This window comes from Spea bombifrons, chromosome 7 (assembly GCF_027358695.1).
Source record: "Spea bombifrons isolate aSpeBom1 chromosome 7, aSpeBom1.2.pri, whole genome shotgun sequence".
NCBI classification, from domain to species: domain Eukaryota; kingdom Metazoa; phylum Chordata; class Amphibia; order Anura; family Pelobatidae; genus Spea; species Spea bombifrons.
The window spans coordinates 26,513,994-26,537,595 of NC_071093.1; the positions used below are offsets into that span (position 1 = coordinate 26,513,994).

The following is a 23,602-nucleotide window of genomic DNA, read 5'->3' on the forward strand; positions in this document are numbered from 1 at the left end:
TATCTGTGCAGATTGCAGAGGGATGGATGGAAGCTGGATTTGTGCAGATAGTTGGATCGGTCTGTGGGTTTTCTGTATAGAGATGTATGTAGTGTGTCTGTGTATTGTAACAGTTGTGTCCAAGAAGTTTACACTTTCTGTGGAGATGTCCATTTTGAGTTTGATAGATGGGTGAAATGTATTAAGTGCATTACGGAACTCTTAGGTTTTCTTTTCCTTCTGTCCAAACAATGAAAATATCATCGATGTAGCGATATTATTTGTAGGGTTTGTGTAGTTGTGTGTCCAAGAATCGTTGTTCTAGGACAGCCATAAATAGATTGGCATATTGTGGTGCCATCCTTGTCCCCATGGTTTGTAGATATACAGTGTTGTTAAAACTGAAGTAGTTGTGAGTGAGGATGAATTCTATGAGTTTAGTAAAGGCTTGAGGCCTCAATTCCATCTTTGTGTGGGATGTTAGTATATAGAGAGTCCACATCCATTGTTAAAAGTATGGAATTAGCAGGCAAGTTTGTAATTTGACTGAGTTTGTTAAGAAAGTCAATGGTGTCTTGTATGAAGCTCTTAGTGTTTTTAACAAAATATTTTCCACTAAGCCAAAAATTGGTTCAGTTAGTCTACATGCTTACCCCTGTTGCCTTTCTCTCCACCCCTCTAGCCTTATCTGTACAGTCTATGCCACTATTTTGTATTTACGACCCTCTTAAGTTTTTTTTTTGTCAAAAAAACATTTCAATACGAGAAAAAAAAAGCTATTAAACCACATTAAATAGAAAATGATAAAAGTCTTATGAAATTAACAAAACATTAAGACAGCCTTACCAGGGATGTGCTCAAACAGTGGAAATGGCTATACAAGTTTCTTTTTTCTGTAAGCGGAAACTCAAATAGTTTTTGGTTGGATTCCTGTTAATATTAGAACAAATATACATTGGAGCATCTGGAAAAGGGTACCCATATAATATTTTAGCAATTAACTTAAATCATTAATTCTAAGGAAACTGTTATTTAATTGTTCTAAGACTAACAAAATACAATGCTTATATTTTACTTAACGGAAATGGTTTAAGTGCATCGGCATTAGGGGTTAAATAAAATATATTAAAGGATGTATATAAAAACTGCAGAAGCGGCTCCTAAATGTCTACTTCCAGTGCCTAACTTTTTATGCTATTTTATAGACATGTACACGGTGAGCAAAATCACTGAAGTTTTCATTTTGTTTTAGTCGCATTCGTTTTCTGGCAACAAATGTAGTTTCCCAGCCACTCGGCTGGGATGAAATTCTGGGGCCTCTTTTTATCCAGAATGACATTCAGGGGCATTTCCAAAGGACACCTTCTGGACTCACTTTTCATTGTCGAAATGTAAAATAAAAAGTTCCCCCAGATTTAGGATTGTCAAAGAGCTGCAGCAGGACACTAGGCCTGGGCAGGCAGATACTGGCAGATGATAAGCACATGCAGCCCCGTTGAGCAGGATTGATTTTCCAACACAATATTATAGATTTTTTTTTTTAATTAAATAAAAGGTCCCCCTAGATTAAGGACAGCCAAAAAGGTGGTTGAGCAGCAGTAGTAGAGCATTGGGCCTGGGAGGGCAGACACTGGCAGAAGATAGATGCATGCAGCCCCATGGAGCAGGGCTGAATTTCCGCCACAATATTATAGAATTTAAAAAAAAAAATGTTCCCTAGTATTTATAATCGGTGCATCCCTAGCTCAGCACATTTATATAACTAATGCTTGCCCTTTCCCCTTGTAAATGCTGAATGGCCAGAGGAAATAAATGAAAAACTCCCACAGGTTGTTGGACCCATCAATCACAACCATTACCACCAATGAAACCAACCCCTCCCCCATTTTTTGGCTACATCTACACCTATCAGTCATTGATATGTACTGTCCTACATACTGTCCCTCCCACTTTACCTCAGCAAGGGGCACCAACATGGCTTGTAACGGTGGCTACACGTGGTGACAAATGGATGAATCATGACAAATTGTCAGAAATTTTGTCAGTTTCGTCGGAGATTTCCCTCGTTATCGTTGATTTGTACGAACTCACAAAATAGGCAGACACAAATGCACAAATTAACTTTCCAAACTAACATTTCTTGTCTGGGTTCTAAGTGCTACATAGATTTGTCCGTGGCAAAAGATATAATTCCAAAAGTTTTTTTATCTGAAGATTTTTAATATGCACAAAAAAAAAAAAAAAAAAAAAAAAAATCAACAACTTACATTTATAACTCTGTGTTGCCATGTTGAGCCTTCAGCTAAAGACCTTAAGGCAAAGCCTAAAATCAAATGAAACCCAAATATTAAATGCACATTATTACCTTTAATTTTTTTTTTTTATATTCAACTCATATTTTGCTATTTAAAATCATAATGTAAATAGCCATGCATGCCCAATTTGTTCCAGAGTTCAGCAAAGCACACAGGCTGGTTCAATTATTTTTATCTTCTGCAAGCTGGCTAATCACACAACTGCCGTGGAATCAGTAGTCCAACATTATATTGGCTATGCTGGTACTGCTGATATTTGGTGTGGACCTTTCTTTCATTAGGAATAAAATAATGGAATGACTTACACACCTTGCACACTGAAAGTTGTTTCATAATTGAATTCAAATGATTTTCCTGGATGTTTTACAAAGTGATGTCTCAAAACAGACATTTTTTTTTTTACATTGCTAGTGATCTATAAAGAAAGGACAGAGTCAGGATCTAAGTAAAATACACAAATGTGTGGTACATCACAAAAACTGCCACAAATCTCCCCAGCCGTCACTGCATATTAAAAAGCATAATATTTCCTTAACATACAATATCAATATAAAACAAAAATATAAAACTGGGGCCAGGTCAATATTATATTATACAAGAGATAAGATTTACTTTGGACAATGCTATGCTTCCAACTTTGTAGGAAGAGCTTGAGGAAGGCTCTTTTCTATTCCAGCATAACTATGCCCCAGTGTACAAAGCAAGGGCCACAAAGACATTGTTGGATGCATCTGGCCCGCACAGATCCCTGACCTCAACCCCATCAAACACCTTTGGGAGGAACGGGAATGGAGATTGAGAGCCAGGCCTTCTTGTCCAACTTCAGTGCCTGACCTCAGAAATGCTATACTGGATGAATGGGCAAAAATTCCCCCAGAAATACTCCAAAATACTGTGGAAATGGAAAGCCTTCCCAGAAAAGTTGAAGCGGTTATAGTTGCAAAAGGGGACTACACATTAATATCTATGTATATAGAATGCAATGTCATTATGCAAGTCCCTGTTGTTGTAATGCCCCAATACTTTTATGCATAAAGTGTATATCTAAGATTATTAATCCAAACAGAACTAGTTTTCTCCTCACACAAACAATTGCAGGAAACAGACTAACAAACCTGTCTTGTATCTTCATCGATAAGATCAAGCAAAGCTCTTGTTGTAGCTAAAATTAACTCTTTACACCTACAGTAAATAAAATACAAAAGACATTCAACTGAATATATTCAAAATGAATTACAAAACTGACTGCTTTTAGGTCAAGTGTTTCACGCGAAAAAACATTAAAATTACCTCTCTAGTATGCCAAGTAAATAAACCTTGGCATAGTTGTCATTCTGATCTTTCCACTGAAGGTTTAATCACTTTAAAACAATAAAAACTTTAGAAGCATTTTACAGATTATATGACTTCAACTAGTGCTTGCATGCATGTGATCATTAACTGTTGTCAGTAAAAGTTTAAAACACACAATCTACTTAGGGGAGCGCCCCTAAGTTGATTGCGTGTTTTGTATTTCAACATTTTGGAGAGTGTTGTGTAGGGCTGCTGCTGTACATACCAATAAAGAAAGGAGAGTATTATTGTTTTGATTCTCTATATTTTTCTCCACCTTCACTTCGACACAAACACTGGTTTTGTTTTCTATAAATTACTTTAGTCAGTAAAAGTTTGAAAGAGGAACATTTTTACGTGATTAAATTATTTCTATGGAAATTCAGGGTATTCAACAGTACTGGGAACAATGTCTTGTTTAGTTATAATAATAAAAATTTCAATTGGAAAACCACCTTGGGGATTAAGTGCTAACACATTCACTGGCAAGGCCAATGAAGGCCGAAACGTACAACTGTGATTGTTGTTTCCCTCATGTTGGGAAAATTTGCCTAACATTTAATTTCTGGACCGCCCTTTGGGGCAGGATCAGACCGATACGTAAATGACCGTCCGTTCTTAGTTACGTGTCTCAAATTTGTTTTGTATGATATAACACATTAATAGCTGTATTAACCTAACAATTTTAAGAAATTATGATTTTTTTGTCAACTTTGTACAGTGCTGCGGAATATTATGGCACCATGACAGAGAAACAAACACTGAACAAAAAGAAAACAATTTCTGCGGCACTCTCTCTTCATAATGAAATTTAGTTTTGACAAACACATACCATACTATAGAAAGATGGTCTGTTGAAGCCCACGCCAATGGAACTGCTGAACTCTACAGAGAGATAGTGTTGAAGATTAGGAAGATGGATGATACTGAAAAATATACAAATAACTCCTATAAATATAAATTAATCAGTACAACCCTATAAGCTCAGGTATAATACACACAATTTATCCCTTTTTCAAGAATCCTGAAAGGGAGGGTGTATGTTATACCCAAGTACAATATGTCTTCAACAGCACGGACCTTAAAGAAAAAGGTACCGTATTTGCTTGATTCTAAGACTACCCCCCAAAATTTTAATATTAATTTAGAAAAAGAAAAAAAAAAAGCCTGTATACCCTATAAGAAAATAAGTTTAGTAAAAATTAATTCACATGTAAACCGTTTTATATTTAAAAAAAAAAAAATAGAAAACTATGATTGAGAAAAATGCATGTTTTGTTTTTATTTCCCTTTATTCCCCCAGTTATGCACATTTGCTACTCCCAGATATGCCTTATACCCCTATATACCACTCGGCCCCACTGATATGCTTTATACCCCCTATAAGCCATGGTGCCCCCCTGATATGACGTATACCCCCTTTTTTAACCAATATGCCTCCCCGATATGCCCTATACCCCCTATATGCCCCACACTGACGTTCACTGGCTGCCAGAGAGGAGCAGCTCTGAAAAAACCTTGTCTTATAATCGAGCAAATATGGTAATCTTATCTCTTGGCTGATATCTCATGTTCATGCACATTGTGGTAATTTGTGAATAATGAAGTGTGAAAGAGCATCAGAGAGTGAGGGGGGGGGACAATGAAATTCATTGTTTTTTCCCCATTGAAGGTCCTAATTTTGGAAATATGAATTTGGCAAATTTCATTTAAATGTAAATTCATCTGAATCCTAATGCAGAAGTCTATGTATTAATGACATTTTAGATCACTGATTCTTGATCTGGTCACTTACAGAACTTAGAATATTTATTTTATTACCGATTTTAACCTAATAAATAGCTGACTGATCAAAGATTCTTGTGCTTTTCACACATGCTCATGGGGGTCTCAAGGGCCACCCACCTGTAGCATTCACTGAGCCAGTGCTAGAACTGCTGGCAGTAAGTTTGATGTGTTAAGGGTGAACAAATCTACTCCATGGTAAATAGCCATTGACGAGCAAACTCATATGGAGGATTCTGCAATAACCTTCCACGAAATGGACAGAACGGAAATTTTAAAGGCAACTCAGCTTTTATATGCATTAAAATGCATACTGTATGATGGTTGGCATTTCCCTTTAAGTGGGCCAACATAGAAATATACAGTATAAACTGTATATTAACACAAAATATCTGATATTAATAAATACTTTCGATAAAATAAAAATTCAAATATCTTACCACAACAGATAAGGCACTTTTTTCAAGGTCTGAGCCCGACAGGAAGGCTAATCCAGAACGAACCTGGTAATCCCTAAACCCACCAGCCACAGAAAGGGTAGTTATATTTTGGAGTTCACGAGCATTCAAGATCCAGTAGTTGTTAACCATGGCATAAAAATCTGGAAAATAAGGTTTCAAATACAATGTATGAGATAAATGGTCTTCAACCAGGATTCCCTTTTTCCATGTTTAGTTTACCCAAACAATAAATTGTAAAGTGAGGGCTCTCTCTTTATACTTTCTGTATGGCATGTCATATGTAATAAATAATGTCAAACAGTAAAAATTACAACATTTTTGGCAATTTTACTTCACATTTTGCAGATTACATCCACCCCGATTTATGTTCAACAACATCCCCTAAATAGAATACCTCATGTGCCCTTACACCGTTTTCTTATTTTAAATATTGGGGATTTTTAAAAATGTCTATTTCTGGTGTGGGGGGGGGGGAAACAAGGTGTTTGGCTACCTATTTCTCCATTTCTTATTTTTTTGGGCTGTGATCCCTTTGAGATCTCAATGATCTCTCCCGGAACTGTATGGTACACATTATGTCGTCATGGTGACACCACTGGAGTTTTTTTATTTATATTTTTTACTTTTTGCCGTTTTTAAAATATTTAATTTTTGAATATTTTTTTTTAAGAAACACTGTTTTACCCTCTTTTCACTTAGATCCTTATTGCTGCTGATCACAAAGTTCGCCGATCTCCCGGGCCCTGTCCGTGCAAAAACCATAGGATGTACAGCATTTGAGCTAGACATTGCTGCCTTCAATAGGAAGACCTTCCACATATGTACACAGATGTCTGAATTTACTCCTGTACACAGCTCTCACCAAAGCCAGATCTGGAGCTGACTGGAGGTGGAACACATCTCCCAAATAGTTGGGGGAATTCTGCAAAAAGCTCCCCCATGCATTTGCAAAATGGACAACACGAAACTTTACAGGAACCATCTCATGCATTAAAGCGCAACATAAAAAATAAAATTCCCAACATAACAGTTCAAAGCTATTTACAGCCAGAAAACCAAGCTAACAATTAAGCTAGTTAAAGACTGTGCTGTTTTTTTTTTATTATTATTATTATTTTTAATTTACACCCTTCTTGACCAAGGCCGTTTCAACTCTTCTGTGGCGTTTGTCTATAATTTTCTTCTGTCTCATTTGTAGTGTATATTTACACAAGTTATATACACATTGATGGAGGGCTTTCTTTAGATACCATTATTTCGATTATATTATCTAATTATTATGATAAAAAAAAATATGGAGAAAAATTTCATGACAAAAAAAAATAAAAAAAAAATAAAAAAAAATAAAAAAAACACCTTTTCTAATTTTTATTTGAAAATTATTCATCTACCAAACCTAATGTAAAATCATGCTAAATAGATTCTATCTGTCCTGGGTTTAGTGGTATATGCCAGTTCCAAGTAACATCCCAACATGTGTTCAGCAACAAGTCCCAAGTACATTGATACCACCCATGCACCGTTTGTCAGGTTGTTTTTTTTTTTTGGGGGGGGGTAAAGGCCACATTTGGGACATGTGCAATTCAGGTTTTCAACTTGGAATTTTGACATCTGGTTATTCCGTTCCTATGTTCTCTTTGGGACACCATTAAAAGTGGCCAATCCAATTTACTTCATCAAATCGTATATTTTTCAAAACGAGTATTTCAAATGCTGGCATTGTAAAACTTTCCATGCCAACATTTTTGGGAAGAAGCAGTGCCAGTTTTAGGACTAGTGAATGTGATTGTTCCTGAGAGCACTCATACCGGGCCCCTGCAACTTTTTGGGGGGCGCTGAGTGCCTCAATACGGAGGCATTGCAGCAACACTGTTTGAGAGAAGAAAGCATTTGTTAATATGTATGTGTGGCACATCAATTGTCCATAAGGGGTTAAAGTGCTGCTCATCTTCCTGAAACACAAGAGCAGCAAAGCAGACACAGTTACTTTTACTGCTCCATGACACGTTGGACATAACTGCCGCTAAAATTACAAATATTTTAGGGCAGTACTTAGCAATGCTAACTTCTTTACTTTTCATTCAATCACCATTGAAGCACATCATGGCAAAAGCAAAACAACCTAAGCATAAAAATGTTTATCAACAAAATGTACAGAACAAGATACTTACCTGTGAGATAGCTATCTACAGGCAAAACTGGTAATACATGAGGTGTGGCTTGTGTAATGATGAGGTTTATAAGTTCAGGGTTAAAATTCTTTAGCGTAAGTAAGGCTCTAGCAACAAGGCCTCCCATAGAATGTCCAATAATCAGAACGTTTTGTGGAGAGAATATTTGGTTCTAAGAAACAAACAAAAAAAAAAGTTTATTTAAAGAACTATTCTATAATAAAAATAATGAAACCGTTAAAAGAATCGACGGTTGCTTTCATTTCAGTTAGTTCTTACTGCAGGCTAAGCATGTTGAAAAAACACCTGTCATTGTAGGGGGTAACTTTTCACCTATACATTGTGCTAGCCAATTAACTAGGAAATGTAGAGGTGAAAAGATAACGTTTAAACCATCGCCATGCTCCATTAGGTGTAAAGCTTTCCGAGATTGAACATAAGGTAGCATAGGGGAGCACACAGTACCCAAGCAGTCATATCTGGGACCAGCACTGCCATCATTTTGGTAGGGATAACTATATTTTTATATTTGAGTTAACAAGATGTATACATAATATGCCTGCTGTACATAGTTTATTGTCATCAACGTGCTTGTGGATGACAGGTCCGCTTAAAACCTTTTATCTACTGAAAGATCGGAGCCTATTTGTGGGCTTCTTGCACTTGCTCTTCAGCAGTCACATTTTAGTCGACAACAGTAGCAGTAACTGATTGCACGTATGCTAGCAAAGCACTGAAGTTATCATACATACTGGCTGCAGCTATTCCCATCATTTTCAGTGGGACAGTACAGAGCATGCCCAGGAAGAGGTGTTGGAGTTAAAGGAAACAGAAGTCTAGTTTTCTAACACCTCTTCCTGGGCATGCTCTGTACTGTCCCACTGAAAATGATGGGAATAGCTGCAGAATAACTAAAGAATACATGAACTAAAATACACCACAGACCATGTAAGATTGATTCCAAAATGCATTAAAAACAATTTGGGGATTAGACATTGTCACTTAAATAGAAAAGGCACAAAAACAAAAGTTATACAATATATAAGGAGGCAAATAATAATGGAACAAGATTTTTTTTTCCATTGCAAGTTAAAAAGAAACCAAAAACTCAGTATTGACCCCTTCACCCAATAAGATCAATAGCTGGTCGAAACGCCTCTGACAAACAATAGAACTGTGAGTCACTCGGGCAAGTCCTCCAGCGTTTTTACACTTTGCAAAATCTATAAGATTATACTTTTCAGTAAAAGACTCTACCCAAGTGATTTGACGAGCATCTGGGTATGATTGTTGTCTCAATTTAATTGCACATTGGTTGCCTCTATTTCACTAAATTTATGTCAGCAGTTGTTTGCACCAAAAGGATATTTAGGAGTCTTGCCTCAAAATTGGTGAATACTTTTAACTCTTCTTGCCTTTTTGTATACTTCATGAGCATAGTGCTTGCTTGTTCATTTCAATTGGCTCAACTAAATGCTCGGACTAAATTACATATGTCACTCTGTACAAGACATAATGCATCTATTACTTTTCCTTGATATACAAATTTCTATTATCGACATATTGCTGTTTTTTTGCACTTTTGCATTGGATTTTGTCCTGCTTTTAAATATGTTGATATTTTAGTTTGCAATGGAAAAAGCTCAACAAAGTGCTGAACCAAGGGAGGGGGGGCAGTAAACGCTTATAAGCTGTAGTGTAGGTCATCTTGGTTTTCAGTTAGCATTGTTCATGACAGTTTAAGATACTAGTAAAGGGAAGGAGCATTGTTAGCCGTAACAACCATAAAAACAGTAAGGCAAAGTTCCAAAGGCTAACCAACACCTATCGTATTAAGCACTCACAGGCCTCCCTGCTATTAGTGCCGACATCTTCAAACTGAGGTTACCCTGGTTTTTACAATTCCTTGGAGGGCAGAACCCCATAGCCTGAATGTCAGTATAGAAATGTGTAGACACTGCAATCTCTACAAAGAGAGGCCAAAGTACTATTTTCCCAGAGAACTGTTTCCAAATATCCCCCATAAAGGAGAGAACAACTATATAGACAACATATAATGAACATACACCCATAATAAAAACAAAGACAAAATATTTTAGAGTTCATTCCCAATATATGTTTTAAAAGATTGTTCAAATAAAGAGTAAGAAAGTATTTATTTAAATTTATAAATAAAAAAGCACTTATTTGATAAACAATACATTTAGCTCTTACCTTATAAATCTGTAGTATTGCTTTAATGCAAACATGTACAAACTTGGTCTGTCTTCGTAAACTGCCTCCATAAAGTGCTACTAATTCCTCATTGAAATTGACAGTGAATACATTAAAGTGATATACATTCTCAATATTCTCTGCTTTTCGAAGAGCAATAGAACCAATAGAGCGAGCTAAAAATAAACGAGAAAAAAAAATGTACGTTTGTGTGAGATATATATATATATATATATATATATATATATATATATATATATATATATATATATATATATATATATATATATATATACACACATATACATACACACACACACACATATATATATACACACACATATATATATACATATTTCCTCACAAAGTATAATAGCTGTCATTTAGGAGCTGTTTTTCCTAGTTATTAACACATGCATACTTTTCAAAATGAAAATTAAAAATCATCCAATTCATACTAATTCATTTAAATCAAATGCTGTTCCATACACACAGGTTCCCCAAGAAAACAAAAACTAAAGTGTTGTCAGGGTAATCACAGATTTTCTAACAAAAACAAAAATGTTCATAACATATGGATAATTTCACATTATTAAAAAAGCAGCTATTCATAGATATAATAAAAAGAATAACTATAGATAGAATAGTCCTCTATTTTAAAAGCCATCTTCACCGATATCTCGATATTTGGCTAAAGTTGACAAATAAAACTCTGTCCCTTCTCCTCATCCCAAGCAAGCTTTCAACAAAGAGAAGACGTATTCAAACAAAGGAAAAGATAATAGATGCCTCATGATGCCCTTATAGATGATGTGTTAACATGGTTGCTGTGATTGTATTCATAGCATGGGGACTTCTAACATATTCTTGCATTTACATTTTGCATTCACTCTCTTATGCCAAGCTGAATTATTAGATGTTTTCTGAAGACAGCCTTTATCTACACTTTGGCATCCATTTACTAAAGTAAGAGCAGTCAAGAGAGTTTGTGAGTAAATGCTTTCAACTCCTTAATTCCACTATACATCATACACTTCATACCTCAGTGAGCTTCTGCTGCAGGAGAAGTTGTGTTTGCTCTGTATAATGCATATTTAAATCAGTGTGACTACTCCAAAGTCTCCTGACACATTGAATTATGCATTAAATGGTAGCATTCATCTAGCATCCATGCAATCAGCTTTCACTACTACAAATTATTTCAGAGTCTACAAAGGATTGTACTTTGTCTATTTAAACGTGCACATTCCTTGAGGTGCTCAGTTGCCTTAGCATACCCTGAAATGACTTGTCATCAGTTACTTGAACCTGCACCTGATCCTTGAACTTTATCAGTAGCTTATCCTATGCCTACTAGATTGTCTGTTTTGGTATGATCCTTTGGCTTGGACATTCGGACCTTGTGTCCTGCTTAATCCCGTTTACCGACACAATTATACTAGAAACTAGAGCAAAGAAAGATGATATAATGTATGCTCCCACTGGATAATTGTGAAGAAAAATGACTCATCCCTAAAAAACAGAAAGAAAAAAAAAAAAAGCAGGCGCTTACAAATATTTTTCATCACATACCTTGTTTGTAACTTCCAGCGTTTCCAGGGAGGAACAAAACCGGGATTCCACTTAACGTGAGATTTTTGTTTGCTTCGGCATACACGCCTTCTCCGTACAGGTAGAGCTCATATGCTGGGAAAAGTCTGGACACTTTCTTTGGAAGCTTTATTTTCTATGTAGTTAAAAAAAAAGACCAATCTTTATACAGATAAAGCTATTTTGGCTTTTATTAAAAAAACAAATGTAAAGCACGCTGTACAATGAACAATGGGTACTACGTAGATAGTCTAGTACTTATGAATAAATGGCAGGTGGGTGCTTTAAAGAGGTAGTTGCATCTTTGTAATAGAAATATGAGGATCAAACATTTATCATAAGTATATCTTTAGTATAGAGGTGTATACAACTTAATTGCAGATAATTGCACTAGCCTGGCATATGATGAAAGAGACTCAAGGGGGTAAAGTAATTGTTATGATCTCAAAGTCTCTTAGAATGTCTGCAATGACAAGTTTGACTGAGAAAACAGCAGGAGATATAACAAGGTGTCATCCCATCAGACCTGGTTGGCTCCCTGACATTAGTATTTATTAAAATGGCACTACAAATATGTATTTTTTAACGCATCTAGTGATTAGACCTGAAACAACGAATCGATAAAATCGATAACGGGAATCGTTGTCGACGATTTCCGTTATCGATTAATGGATTCGTCGTTGGAGCGCTTGGCTCCTTTCACTTACCTCCGCCAGCGTTCCCCCGTTTCTGCTGCAGAGCTCTGTAGTGTCCGTCTGCTTGAAGTTACGTAATGACGGATGTGACGCGCGTGAACGATGAACGATTAAATATTTTGTTTTTTTTTATCCGATTAATCGATTAATCAAAAAAATAATCGGCCGATTAATCGATTATTAAAATAATCGTTAGTTGCAGCCCTACTAGTGATTGTACCTGCACATAAGACTGAAACATCCAAAACCACAGGGGAGGGGGGCATGACTAACTACTTCACACACAAACATACATATAAATATTACAGTAAACATGTATGTAAAACAATAATAAAAAAAAACCTTTTACTCCCTATAGATTGTACGCTCTCTTGAGCAGGGCCCTCTTCACCTGTATCGAAGTTGTCTACCATTATACAGCGCTACAGAACATGATGGCGACATAATTTTTTTTTTAATAATGTACCCTAAATTTATACTAATGCATCGCTGCGGCTACTCTCCAGAATTATAAATAGAAAAACAAAATAATACATTAGTGTCTTCAGCTTCATTTTAATATTAGCAGAATTCCTAATTAACACTTTTAAAGCTGTAAAGATAGCAAATTCACACTTTAGAGTCCAGATACGTTCAAGCAAAGAAAGAAAAAAAATCTCTTACCTGAAATTCTGGATATTCAAACATGTATGTCATGCTGCACCTGTTTGATTCATATATGAACCCTACCTGTATAACCCCCAGCCCAACCAGCAGCAATAGACAAGCATTCAATGTTGCGTAGAATAAGTCCATTTCTTGGCTTGGAATATAACTCTTATATAATTACAAATACAAAATAAAGAAATAACCTCTAATATAAAAAAACCCTATTATCCGCAAACACTCCCCGCTCCACCTGTCCTGAGTACCGCTACTTGCAACAGAAGGAAGATAAGGCACTCTCAACTAACTCCACTCTGCAGCTGTACTTCCTGTCAGATAAAAGCATCTTTCGGATTGGAGGGTTTGTTTTTGTTCCTGGATTGGCCGTTGTGTAGCGCGTGTTGATTGGTTATCAGATAGTACCTCACTCACGCCACATGAATAACGATAAACTGCCTGCTGAATGAATGTTGTGGATCCGGTTGGGTAACTGCGCCACTTTATAGAAGGGCCATTATTAATTGTTATAAATATTGTTATAAATGGATGTTATATAATTACATATCGCTGCTCAACCTGTACATTGCTTAAAAACAAATATTAACCCTTTCATAGACTACCACAAAGGTTCTGTGCTACTGGCTTGATAACGATGGGCAACGAAATATACAGTCGTTCCAATAACGATCATCATGAAAACCATTACTTTTGAGGAGGAAAAGATTATCACGATAGGATTCGTAAAATTTTTGGGGTCTACTAATAGAATACAATGACATCCAGTACATTAATGCATATGATAGCTGTGTGGTCCCTATAGATTTTCGTTCGGATGCTGGGGGGCATAAGTATTCCATACATTACACACTCAACTGATTTTTTAACCCCATGCTCCCTAGTTATAATTACATAGTGTGGTTGAGGAGGGGGAGTCAATATATTTTCAATGAGTAGAACATAATTTTAACCTAAATTAGTTTGACCCTAAAGGAAGTTTGAATTGTTTTCAGTTAATTTTTTACATTTAAATGCATACCCATTTTATATAACATACACATTTTATATAACTTTGTTTGCTTTTGTTTTTTGGTAACAGCAGAGCGTCATTCTAGTATTGACCCTATACAGTTACATTGCATTGTTTCAGTGCACTCCACCCTGTGGATGTTACAAATCATTTCTAAACATTGACCAAAATGCTAAAATAATAACAAAAACAAAATAGTAAATACTATTCCCCAAACTGCCTTGTCACCTCTATGTGTCTACATCGTAATGCAAAGCAACCCTAAACATCTTTGGCCATGGGTCCCAGACTTTCTCCTCTGTATGTAAAGCACATATATAGACTTTACATATATGTGTGTATTGTGAAGGGGTCACCTGTTTTTTCTGATGTAAGTACATTTTTATTTTTATACCTAAACCTTCTACATAACTGAAATCCTCTATTTCCCTTATTATTTATTTTTTTCTTTTGAAAATGGTGAACTAATCTTAGTTGCTTATTTTAACTGAGATCTTACTAATACTTTGTACATTGGCAAAAATTAAATGTTCAGTGCCAACTACATTTGTGATACATAGTTTCCAAAGTGGATCTTGGGAGCCAACCATATTGTATACACGGTGTTGCTCTAGGGTCTGCTTGTCGCTCCTAGTGATTGCGGAGAAGCCATTTCAATAGCGTTATGAAGGCTGCTTTTCAGCTTCTAAACCAAATGGCCTCCACCGGAAGATTTACACTAGTTCTGTTTCAGAAGAAAGCGTTTTAAAGTTAAACGTGGTGGTTTCCTCTTGAAAGATGCATATTACTTATAGACCCATATACCCATTCTCCAAAACAAATAAAGAGAAAAATTAACCAAAAAGCCACAATCCGCCCATTGAACAGACAGCCAGATATGGCTGCTTTCTACCATGGAAAATTATGCTAGCGGTTTGCATAAAGTGACAGCACGGCATATAGCTGGGGTAGGTGAGGAAAAGGTCAAATGAATATAGGGGGTTCGCCAGATGGGACAGCATGAATATTGAAAGGGGCCACACAACTATCATATGCATTATCTTGTACTAACTGCAAAAATTGTCTGTGTCTCCCAAGAGGAAGAATGTGCCCTGACCCTGCCACTGAAAGTGTTAATACTACATGGTACTTGACATACAATAATACTGATTGGCAGTAGGCAGCTGTTCCTGGGATACTGTATAAAATACGTTATCAGACTATAAATAGTCTATATCTATTATTTTAGCAAGATATCTCTTGAAACCATGTTGGTGGATGATAATTTTGTGTGCCACAATATTGTAGCATGCCAAATATTTGATGTGAATAGGTGATTTGATATTTCATGTGAAAATGTTAGCATTTTCCCGTCCTGTCACATTGGGCCAGAAGATATACAAGGGTCTATTCCGTAAAAGGGAGATTTGGCAGGGGAGTTGCGTTGCTTATAAAGCCATACTGACTCCTAATGCTAAAATGATATTGTTCTTAATGAACATCCAAATAATTTTACCATAGTAGTTGTCAAACACACAAATCAGTAATGAGCTAACAGATTATGATCCCTCCTTGGATGTAGGTGCTACTTCTGATTTACTTTAATCTCTTGGCATTATGTCAAATGAGATTATCTTTGAAGATCCAAAACACTAGTCTGGTTATTCCTATTCTAAATGCATTAAGTAGCGGAGGATATATACGATCTGTCGCTAGTGCTTTATGTAGCTTAACTTTAATCATTTTAGAACTTTGTCCTGTGTCAGCCAATCACATATTCTGTAAACTCTTTATAAAGTTCATTAGCAAATGTGCAAGTATCAGTTCTTCATTGGTATATACGGATGATAAAAAATTTAAATTTGTTTTGCCATTAATGTATTTATATTTTTGATAGATGATCTGTTCTCATTGGCAACCTATTCTTCATTTTCTATGTTAGCCAAAATAACTCTTCATTTCCAAATTTTGTTAGCATCATAAATAACAAAGGGATGAACTTACAAACCACTATATTTAGGACGTTCCCAGGTATGGAAATTTGGTGACAATGCCTTATGCCAAACCTGCCAAGTGACTTTTATGCAGGATTTGCTCAAAGGGGTGCAAGAAATCCTACTACAAAGCATTCTGATTTTTGCCTGGCCTACTATTATCTGAGCAAAAGTAGATTGTTATGACCATGAATGCCATAAATGCAAAAAGAAAATAAATTTGGTTGCCGTGCACAAGTCACGCACATCTTTCTGTGTTATTAAATTACTACCACAATCTTTGAAAAGGCTGGTGATGGAATTAGTACCAGCATTTATGGGCATCCACTGGATTATTTCCACGGGGGCAAAATATCCGCCCACCTTTCCCCTCTGTGTTCAGCAAGACCAACAGGCAACTTGCTACATACACTTGTTTTTTTTCTTACACACATGAACCTGAGCTTTTGGCTGTAACTCTTGCTTATTAAGTTGATCTCATTTCAGTCCTTACTATGAGCTATTAGTTAGAGTACGGGTGGACTGTAGTCAGGTTGGGTGGTTTTGGTGCGGGACCAGGTAAGGGTTTTAAGGGAAAAAATGAATAAAAAAAAAAAGAAAGGGAGAGAAGGAAGGGAGGAAAAAAAGAAAATAAGAGAGAAAAATACCTTGTCATACCATATTTTGAGGAACTCCAGCCCATTGGATACTGACTTTCCACGTGTTCTAACTACTCATTCATCTAGTGTCACGGATTAGGTAGTAGGTGGGGGAGTGGGCTCTAGTCAGGTGGGGAGGGGGTGCGGGTTTGCTTTTTAATTTTCTTTCTTGGGTATTGCATTATATTTTTATCATTCATATTACTCTCCTTATGACGTATCATATGCCTTAATACTTGGAAGGTGTAATTGTAACTGTCTATGCACATCAGTGTCATATCCTGTCAGAGGGTGCAAGGTCTTGGTAGAGCTTCTTCTTGCCTTTTCTTTTTCCACCCTATACCTTCTTGAGGTGCCCTTTTCTTCACTACTTTTGGGGGAGAGGCCACCTACGCATAGAAAATACATGGAGCCCCTGGCTAAAGCGTCCACCAGACAAGACAAAGCCAGGGATAAGTCCGCAGTGGCTCTTCTGTTCCTCTTCCCAGCTCTGCTCCATCTACTGTGGGAGACGTAATCTCTACACCAGATGCTTCTTCAAAAGACCCACTGACAGCTCAAGACCTCATCAATATCATCTCTCCACTATTCTAAGTTGGAAACACTATATGAATCCATTAATACTGTCCTCACTGAACTAGTTTCACAGGGGCAGAGGATTAATACCCTAGAATAAAGAGTGTCTGATATTGAAGTTGGAATTTTTTCTACGGCTGCGTCAATTTGAAATCAAGAAATGTTGATTGTGACCTTGCAGGAACACGTAGACGATCTCGAAAACTGCAGCAGACGTAATAATCTTAAATCGGACTGCCTGAGGAGGTCAAAGCTGCAGCGTTACACAATCTGGTCACAGAATGGCTTCCTAAGTCCTTGAAACATGGATATCCAGAGCTGGTGATTGAAAGAGTACATCGAGTAGTGCAGGAGCCCTACTCAGCGGTGATCTTTTGAGTCTTAAACTACAACGACAAGGTCAAGATCCTGGAAGCGTATAAGAAGACCTCACACATAATAAATCATAAAACCTTCAGCAGGCCGCATATGGTGAAAACCTACAAAGAAATCAAATCCTGCTATGATGCTTGGGTTACTGAGAAAGCACAGCTTTCTTAAAATTATGCGCAAAATGCTATTTTTTTTAGATGGAGGAACCGATCTGGTAAGCTCTTAGCCAATTTAATTAAGCACTCCAAGGCCAAGTGGTATAATGTAGTCCAAGACAAGGATACCTCTCAGTCTGTGATATCCGAACCCAATAGTATTAGCTTTTTGCTAAATATTTTGAAGACTTCTATTCAACGGAATCAACTGACCCAGACATAATGCTTCAGATTTTTCAAAAAGCTCTCATTCCTAAACTGTCCCCTGAGCATTGTGAGCAACTTGCTGCACCAATAACGCCTTTAGAAATTTCCTTTACCGTTAAATCTCTCCCGAATGGTAAGGCTCCAGGCCCAGATGGGCTAAGACAGGGCTCGACAAATCCCAGGCGCCAGGTCGCCATGGCGACTCAGAATTTCGTCCTGGCGCCTAGGAGTTTGTCAGCCTCTTACGTCCACAAAAAAATGCCCCCGCGTCACCACGCGGGGGCGCTGCTGTCTGCTGACAAAAGTCTGGGCAGACAAAACAGCCACTCAGAGCCCGCCCCCAAGCCTGAGATCACTCCCACGGAGTGATCCGGTAGGCTGAAACCGCAATTGCAGGAAAACCTGCAATGGCGTTTTCAGCTGCCACAGGCAGCTTCAGGAAAGGGGGTTGAGTGTTGATTGGGTCCCCACACAAGTGTGGGGACCTGACACAACATCCCCCTGCTGCCTGATCGCTCCATGAGAGCGACAGGGCAGCGTTAACCCCTTCAATGCCGCGATCATTTAGGGGTTAATTCCCGTTTTGTACGGGGCTCTTCTGCTGGTGGTCTGCCTGGAAGCCCAGGCAGGCCAGCAACAGCAAAAACGAGCCCCCCCCACAAGCCCTTTGATGACTCCTGTAGGCATGGAAGCCTACAGCAGTCATCAGAGAGACTCCCCCCTGCAGTGGCTGGTCTATAGACCAGCAGTCGCGTCCCAGCTGCCAGAGGCAGCTTCAGGGACAGGGGGAGAGGGTTCTTTGGTCTCCACATGAGTGTGGAGACCAGCCCCAACCCTCCCCTGCTGCCTGATCGCTCCATGAGAGCGACAGTGCAGCGTTAACCCCTTCAATGCCGCGATCGCGGCATTTAGGGGTTAATTCCTGTTTTGTAAGGGGCTCTGCTGCTTGTGGTCTGCCTGGAAGCCCAGGCAGACCAGCAACAGCAAAAACGAGCCCCCACAAGCCCTTTGATAATTCCTGTAGGCATGGAAGCCTACAGCAGTCATCAGAGACTCCCCCCTGCAATGGCTGGTCTATAGACCAGCAATTGCTTCCCAGCTGCCAGAGGCAGCTTCAGGGACAGGGGGAGAGGGTTCTTTGGTCTTCACACTCATGTCAACACCCCTCTGCTGCCTGATCGCTCCATGAGAGCGATAGTGCAGCGTTAACCCCTTCAGTTCCACAATTGTGTATAACACATTCGTGGCATTGCAGGGGTTAACATTTGTTGAAAGTGTTATATATATATATATATATTTATCAAAAAAAATAATTAAAAAAAAAAAAACAGCACTGACTTGAAAGTCCAGGGTGCTTCCAGGTCAAATGCTGTGAGTTTAGTAAGTGGGCTGATGATGACCAGATCACTCCTAACCAACTGTTTAAAAAAAAAAATCCTGGCTCCTAACTTTTTTAGCTGGCGCCTAGATTCACAACAAATTTGTCGAGCCCTGGGCTAAGAGCTGAGTTCTACAAACTCCCCTCTACGTATTTACCGGCGCGCCTTGCTGACATCTATAATGGTTTCTTGACTGTAGGGATTCCCCCTAAAGAGTTTACAGCCTCTTGTGTAACATAGTCCTTCCCAAACCACATAGGGACCATACCATGCTCTCTTCTTATCGTCCTATTTCCCTGTTACACCAAGATCTAAAATTATTTGCTAAGTTTATGGCTTTTTGGTTGCAGCCTATCCTGATGAAACTCACTTCCCCTTCTCAAACAGGCTTCGTCAAGGGACGCCATTCCTCGCAAAATATTAGGAACCTGATCTTAGCTATTATCATTTCCAAGCTAGCAGACAGCAGGGACTCTATCGTAGTTAGCTGTGATGCCGATAAAGCCTTTGATAGAATCTCCTTGTCTTATCTTATTAAATTTTTTTAAGTTCCATCATTTTGGTCTACCTTTTATATATATATTTAGAGCGCTATACATTCCCCTATGGCGCAAGTCACTGTGAATAATGTGAATTCCAACTGGTTTTCTTTGGGTAGGGGTAGGGGTACATGCCAGGGATGTCCACTTTACTTTTCAATTTAGCTATTGAGCCTCTAATACGTATTATTGAACACTCTGTTGAATTTGAGGGAATAAAGGTGGGAGATGGTGGGAGAATAAAGGTGGGAGAATTTTAAGATGTTGATCTTAAAATTGCTGCCTTTGCAGATGACCTTTTGTTATTCTTTTCCAACCCCAAGGTGGCGATGCCCCATCTTCTTCATTTATTCAACCAATTTCACAAATAACAGGGGTTCTTAATTAACCAACTTAAAATCGAAGCGCTTTTTCCACAAGCAAAACAAGAATGGAAGGGGATGTTCCCGTTTTAAGTGAACCCACTCTCCTACTCTAAAATATCTGGGCCTCACAATTTCAACGAATTTAGCTCAACTTTATAAATGAAATGTTACTCCATTATTGCATCAAATGGAGAACTTCTTTAAACTTCTTTTGGCCTTCCTCCTGCATCTCTCTAGAACCGATCTTACTTCTAACCCATTGCTATATCATACTTCAATGGCGTGGGAGCGTAACAGACACCGTTTGGGCCTGGAAGTTCACTGTTCTAGGTTCCTCCCCCTGGTTCGTAACCCGCAGTTCCAGCATGGCAGGGAGGATGTTGTCTTCAGACGTTTGGCCCAGAGTGGTGGTCGTATGATCAATGATTTAATAGACCAAAATTGGGGCAAATTGTTAACTTTTGCACAAATACAGTCTAAGTATTCCCCCATTGTTATACACCATATTCATTATCTTCAACTTCATAATTATGACAATAAAATCCTTCATAGCCTTTCTGGATTTAACATTAATAATCCATTTGATTGATTGATGGTGTTATCTCCATCTAAAACGCTTAAAATGGCCACAATTTATAATCTTGTTAGGCTCACTCTGGAATGGGATAAATAGGTAGCCGGTGTCACATCTCGGCAAATTGTGGAAAGAAAGGGTTGTTGGGATTAGTAGTTCCCATAGATGGAGGTGGTTGAGGGGCAGAAGTACTAGAAGGCTGCTCAGGATTAGAGTGTCGTGAACGGCGGCGAGGGCCTGGGGAAGATCGTGTGAGTTGACCTGGATCGGACTGGTATATACTAGGGGATTCCTGTCCACCTGCGTCTTCTTCATCTGATTGGTCAGTATATGTATCTATTTCTGCAGGAGCGGGAACAGGTGTGTGTTTGGGTCTAGCGCCTCCTTGGGGTTTAGCTGGTGGTTTTGATCCAGGTAACTTTTTCCCCTTTTTGAGTACCATACCTTCGTCGGCATCGGATTTGGTTGGGGCAGCTGCTGCGCCCTCGGTCGTATCTATTTCCTCCCCTTCTTCACTGTCGCCCGGGCCCATCATCATTTTCGGGGCAGTAGTACTGGGTGTAGGTACCGGGGGTGTAACTACGGGAGGAGCGAGTGGAAATAGTACTGCTTGAGATTTTTCTAGTGTTTTGCCTCCCTGGAATAGTAGGCCTTCCTCAGCCTGGTGTTGGGCCGGAAGCATAACAGCACTAGTAGATATATTTTCCTTCTTTGTTTCCTCACCGCTTCCCATTATCATAATTGGGACCATATGTCTGGGTGCCGTAATCTGGGTAGGTAATACAAATGTGCCATCCGGATTAACTACTGGGTACAATGACACTGTGGGAATAGACATAGAAGACAACGGAGCCGGAGGTAGGCCAGAACTTTGGGCGTTGTCAGCTAACAAAGATGGCGCCGACGCCTGTATCGGGTATAACGTAGGAGGCGGGGCAGGCAATTGGGGATTTTCCACTAAAGACAGTTGGTGAAGTGCGTCACAAGATGGCGCTGGTGTCTGTGTCAGACACGACACGGTAGCCGGAGTAGACAGGGGGCGGGGGGCCTCACAGTACAGACAAGAGCGACGGCTTCCTGACGTCATTGCATTACAGGCTGGGCAGCTCCACCCCTTGTCCGACGACTCGGCGCCATTATAGGGCGGTGGCGTATGAGACATTGGAATTTTACACAGATATCTTGAGTGCTTTTCATCATACATTTCTTCGCCATCTAACGATTTAAATTCTTTGCTACAATCTAGCCAGATTTTAACAGTATCTTTCAATCCGTCGTCGTCTAATTTTCCTGCTTTTTCATTTAAGAGGTTTTGCCAGGTGCAAATTGATAAGGTTCCTCCTCTGGGTACTTTATATCGTTTTTCCAACTTAGATAATCGCTTAATGTATCTTTTCCCTCGTCTGTCGGCAACTAATTGGGAGGGCGTACAAAACCCACTTGGAACGCTGTTACCGTTCCCCATTCCGCAACGATATCGTAACGTTGTCCGCAACCGTCCGAAACCTTCTGATATGAAGCACACACACTGTAGTAATATTATGCACTGGGGACAGGCGACTGGGCTGTCCAAAATAGTGTTAGTCTTACGGCACCGTCTGGGATCAGAGCAACTGGGTTGATCAGGTGTAGACTTGCAACACTTTACCGATTCCTTCCCACTACAGTGTGCTTGCCAGAAAAGGGAGGCACCACAGTTCAACAAGTGACTACGACAGTATATTTACATGGGGTTCTTTTATTGCCTCTCGAGGGTGCGTCAACCACCTGAGTTCCCTCCTCCGAATACACACGTGAGTAACGAGAGACACACAAGGTAGATAAGAAACGATCTTACCTTGTAACTGGGCTGCAGTCCCAGGGTCTAATCGTCAGCTCACGGCGTGAACTCTCCCCGGGAGGGACCTCCGACTGGTACGGCTTCCTCGAGCCCCACGTTGGGCGCCAACTGTTTTGGATGCTTTCCAATAAAGCCTTTCTTCAATTGTTGAACTGCTCCAAATTATGTGAATATAAATGTACGTGCACGGAGAGAGAAATAAGACACACGACACACTCTGGGTCAGGTCCAAAATCACTCTGCTTTATTACGTTTACACTATAGTTGGACGGCAGCCAGCTACAAAGAAGATTATGTTAGCATTCTGTAGGTCAACCGTATAATTGCAGAAACTGATATAAGTCAAACTGAAACTGCTGCTTGTGTCTCCCACATCCCTGAGGGAGGTGTGACCCTTTATATTGGTCGAAGCCAGCTTATATTTATTAAAACAATAAGTTTCTTGTTGATATATTTTGGTTCCATAACAGAGAGATGAGAGAGGAAAGTGAGAGAACGTGAAAGAAAAAGGATAAAATATAAAGAAGAGTTTGAGAGCAAAGAAAGAGGAATGAAATGAGAAAAAAAGGAGTAAAGGAAAGAAAGAAATAGGAAGGAAGAAAAATGGAGAGATGGATAAAATAGAGATAAAAAAGAGTAGGTAGAGTGAGGAAGGGATAATGAAGAAGAGGAAAAGAGGACGAAAATGTAGGCTTGAGACTGTAGAAATAACCAGTAAAGCTGGAGTTATGTTATGTATAACATACTTAATGCTTAGTACTTAATTTCTC

General features: G+C 38.7%; 1 protein-coding gene across 1 annotated transcript in view; it reads right to left on the reverse strand.

Moving 5' to 3' along the window:
* The window catches only part of PGAP1 (post-GPI attachment to proteins inositol deacylase 1), a 43,553-nt gene extending 30,049 nt beyond the window's left edge, over positions 1 to 13,504 (reverse strand). The window contains exons 1-10 of the mRNA XM_053472228.1: positions 13,206 to 13,504; positions 11,830 to 11,983; positions 10,258 to 10,433; positions 8,044 to 8,215; positions 5,852 to 6,012; positions 4,459 to 4,511; positions 3,410 to 3,476; positions 2,604 to 2,709; positions 2,247 to 2,302; positions 826 to 909 (exon numbers count right to left, since the gene is read on the reverse strand). Of these exons, the coding sequence (XP_053328203.1) occupies positions 826 to 909; positions 2,247 to 2,302; positions 2,604 to 2,709; positions 3,410 to 3,476; positions 4,459 to 4,511; positions 5,852 to 6,012; positions 8,044 to 8,215; positions 10,258 to 10,433; positions 11,830 to 11,983; positions 13,206 to 13,337 (1,161 nt within the window). The 5' untranslated portion in view covers positions 13,338 to 13,504. The remainder of the gene's footprint in view (positions 1 to 825; positions 910 to 2,246; positions 2,303 to 2,603; positions 2,710 to 3,409; positions 3,477 to 4,458; positions 4,512 to 5,851; positions 6,013 to 8,043; positions 8,216 to 10,257; positions 10,434 to 11,829; positions 11,984 to 13,205) is intronic.
* Positions 13,505 to 23,602: the final 10,098 nt, after the last annotated feature.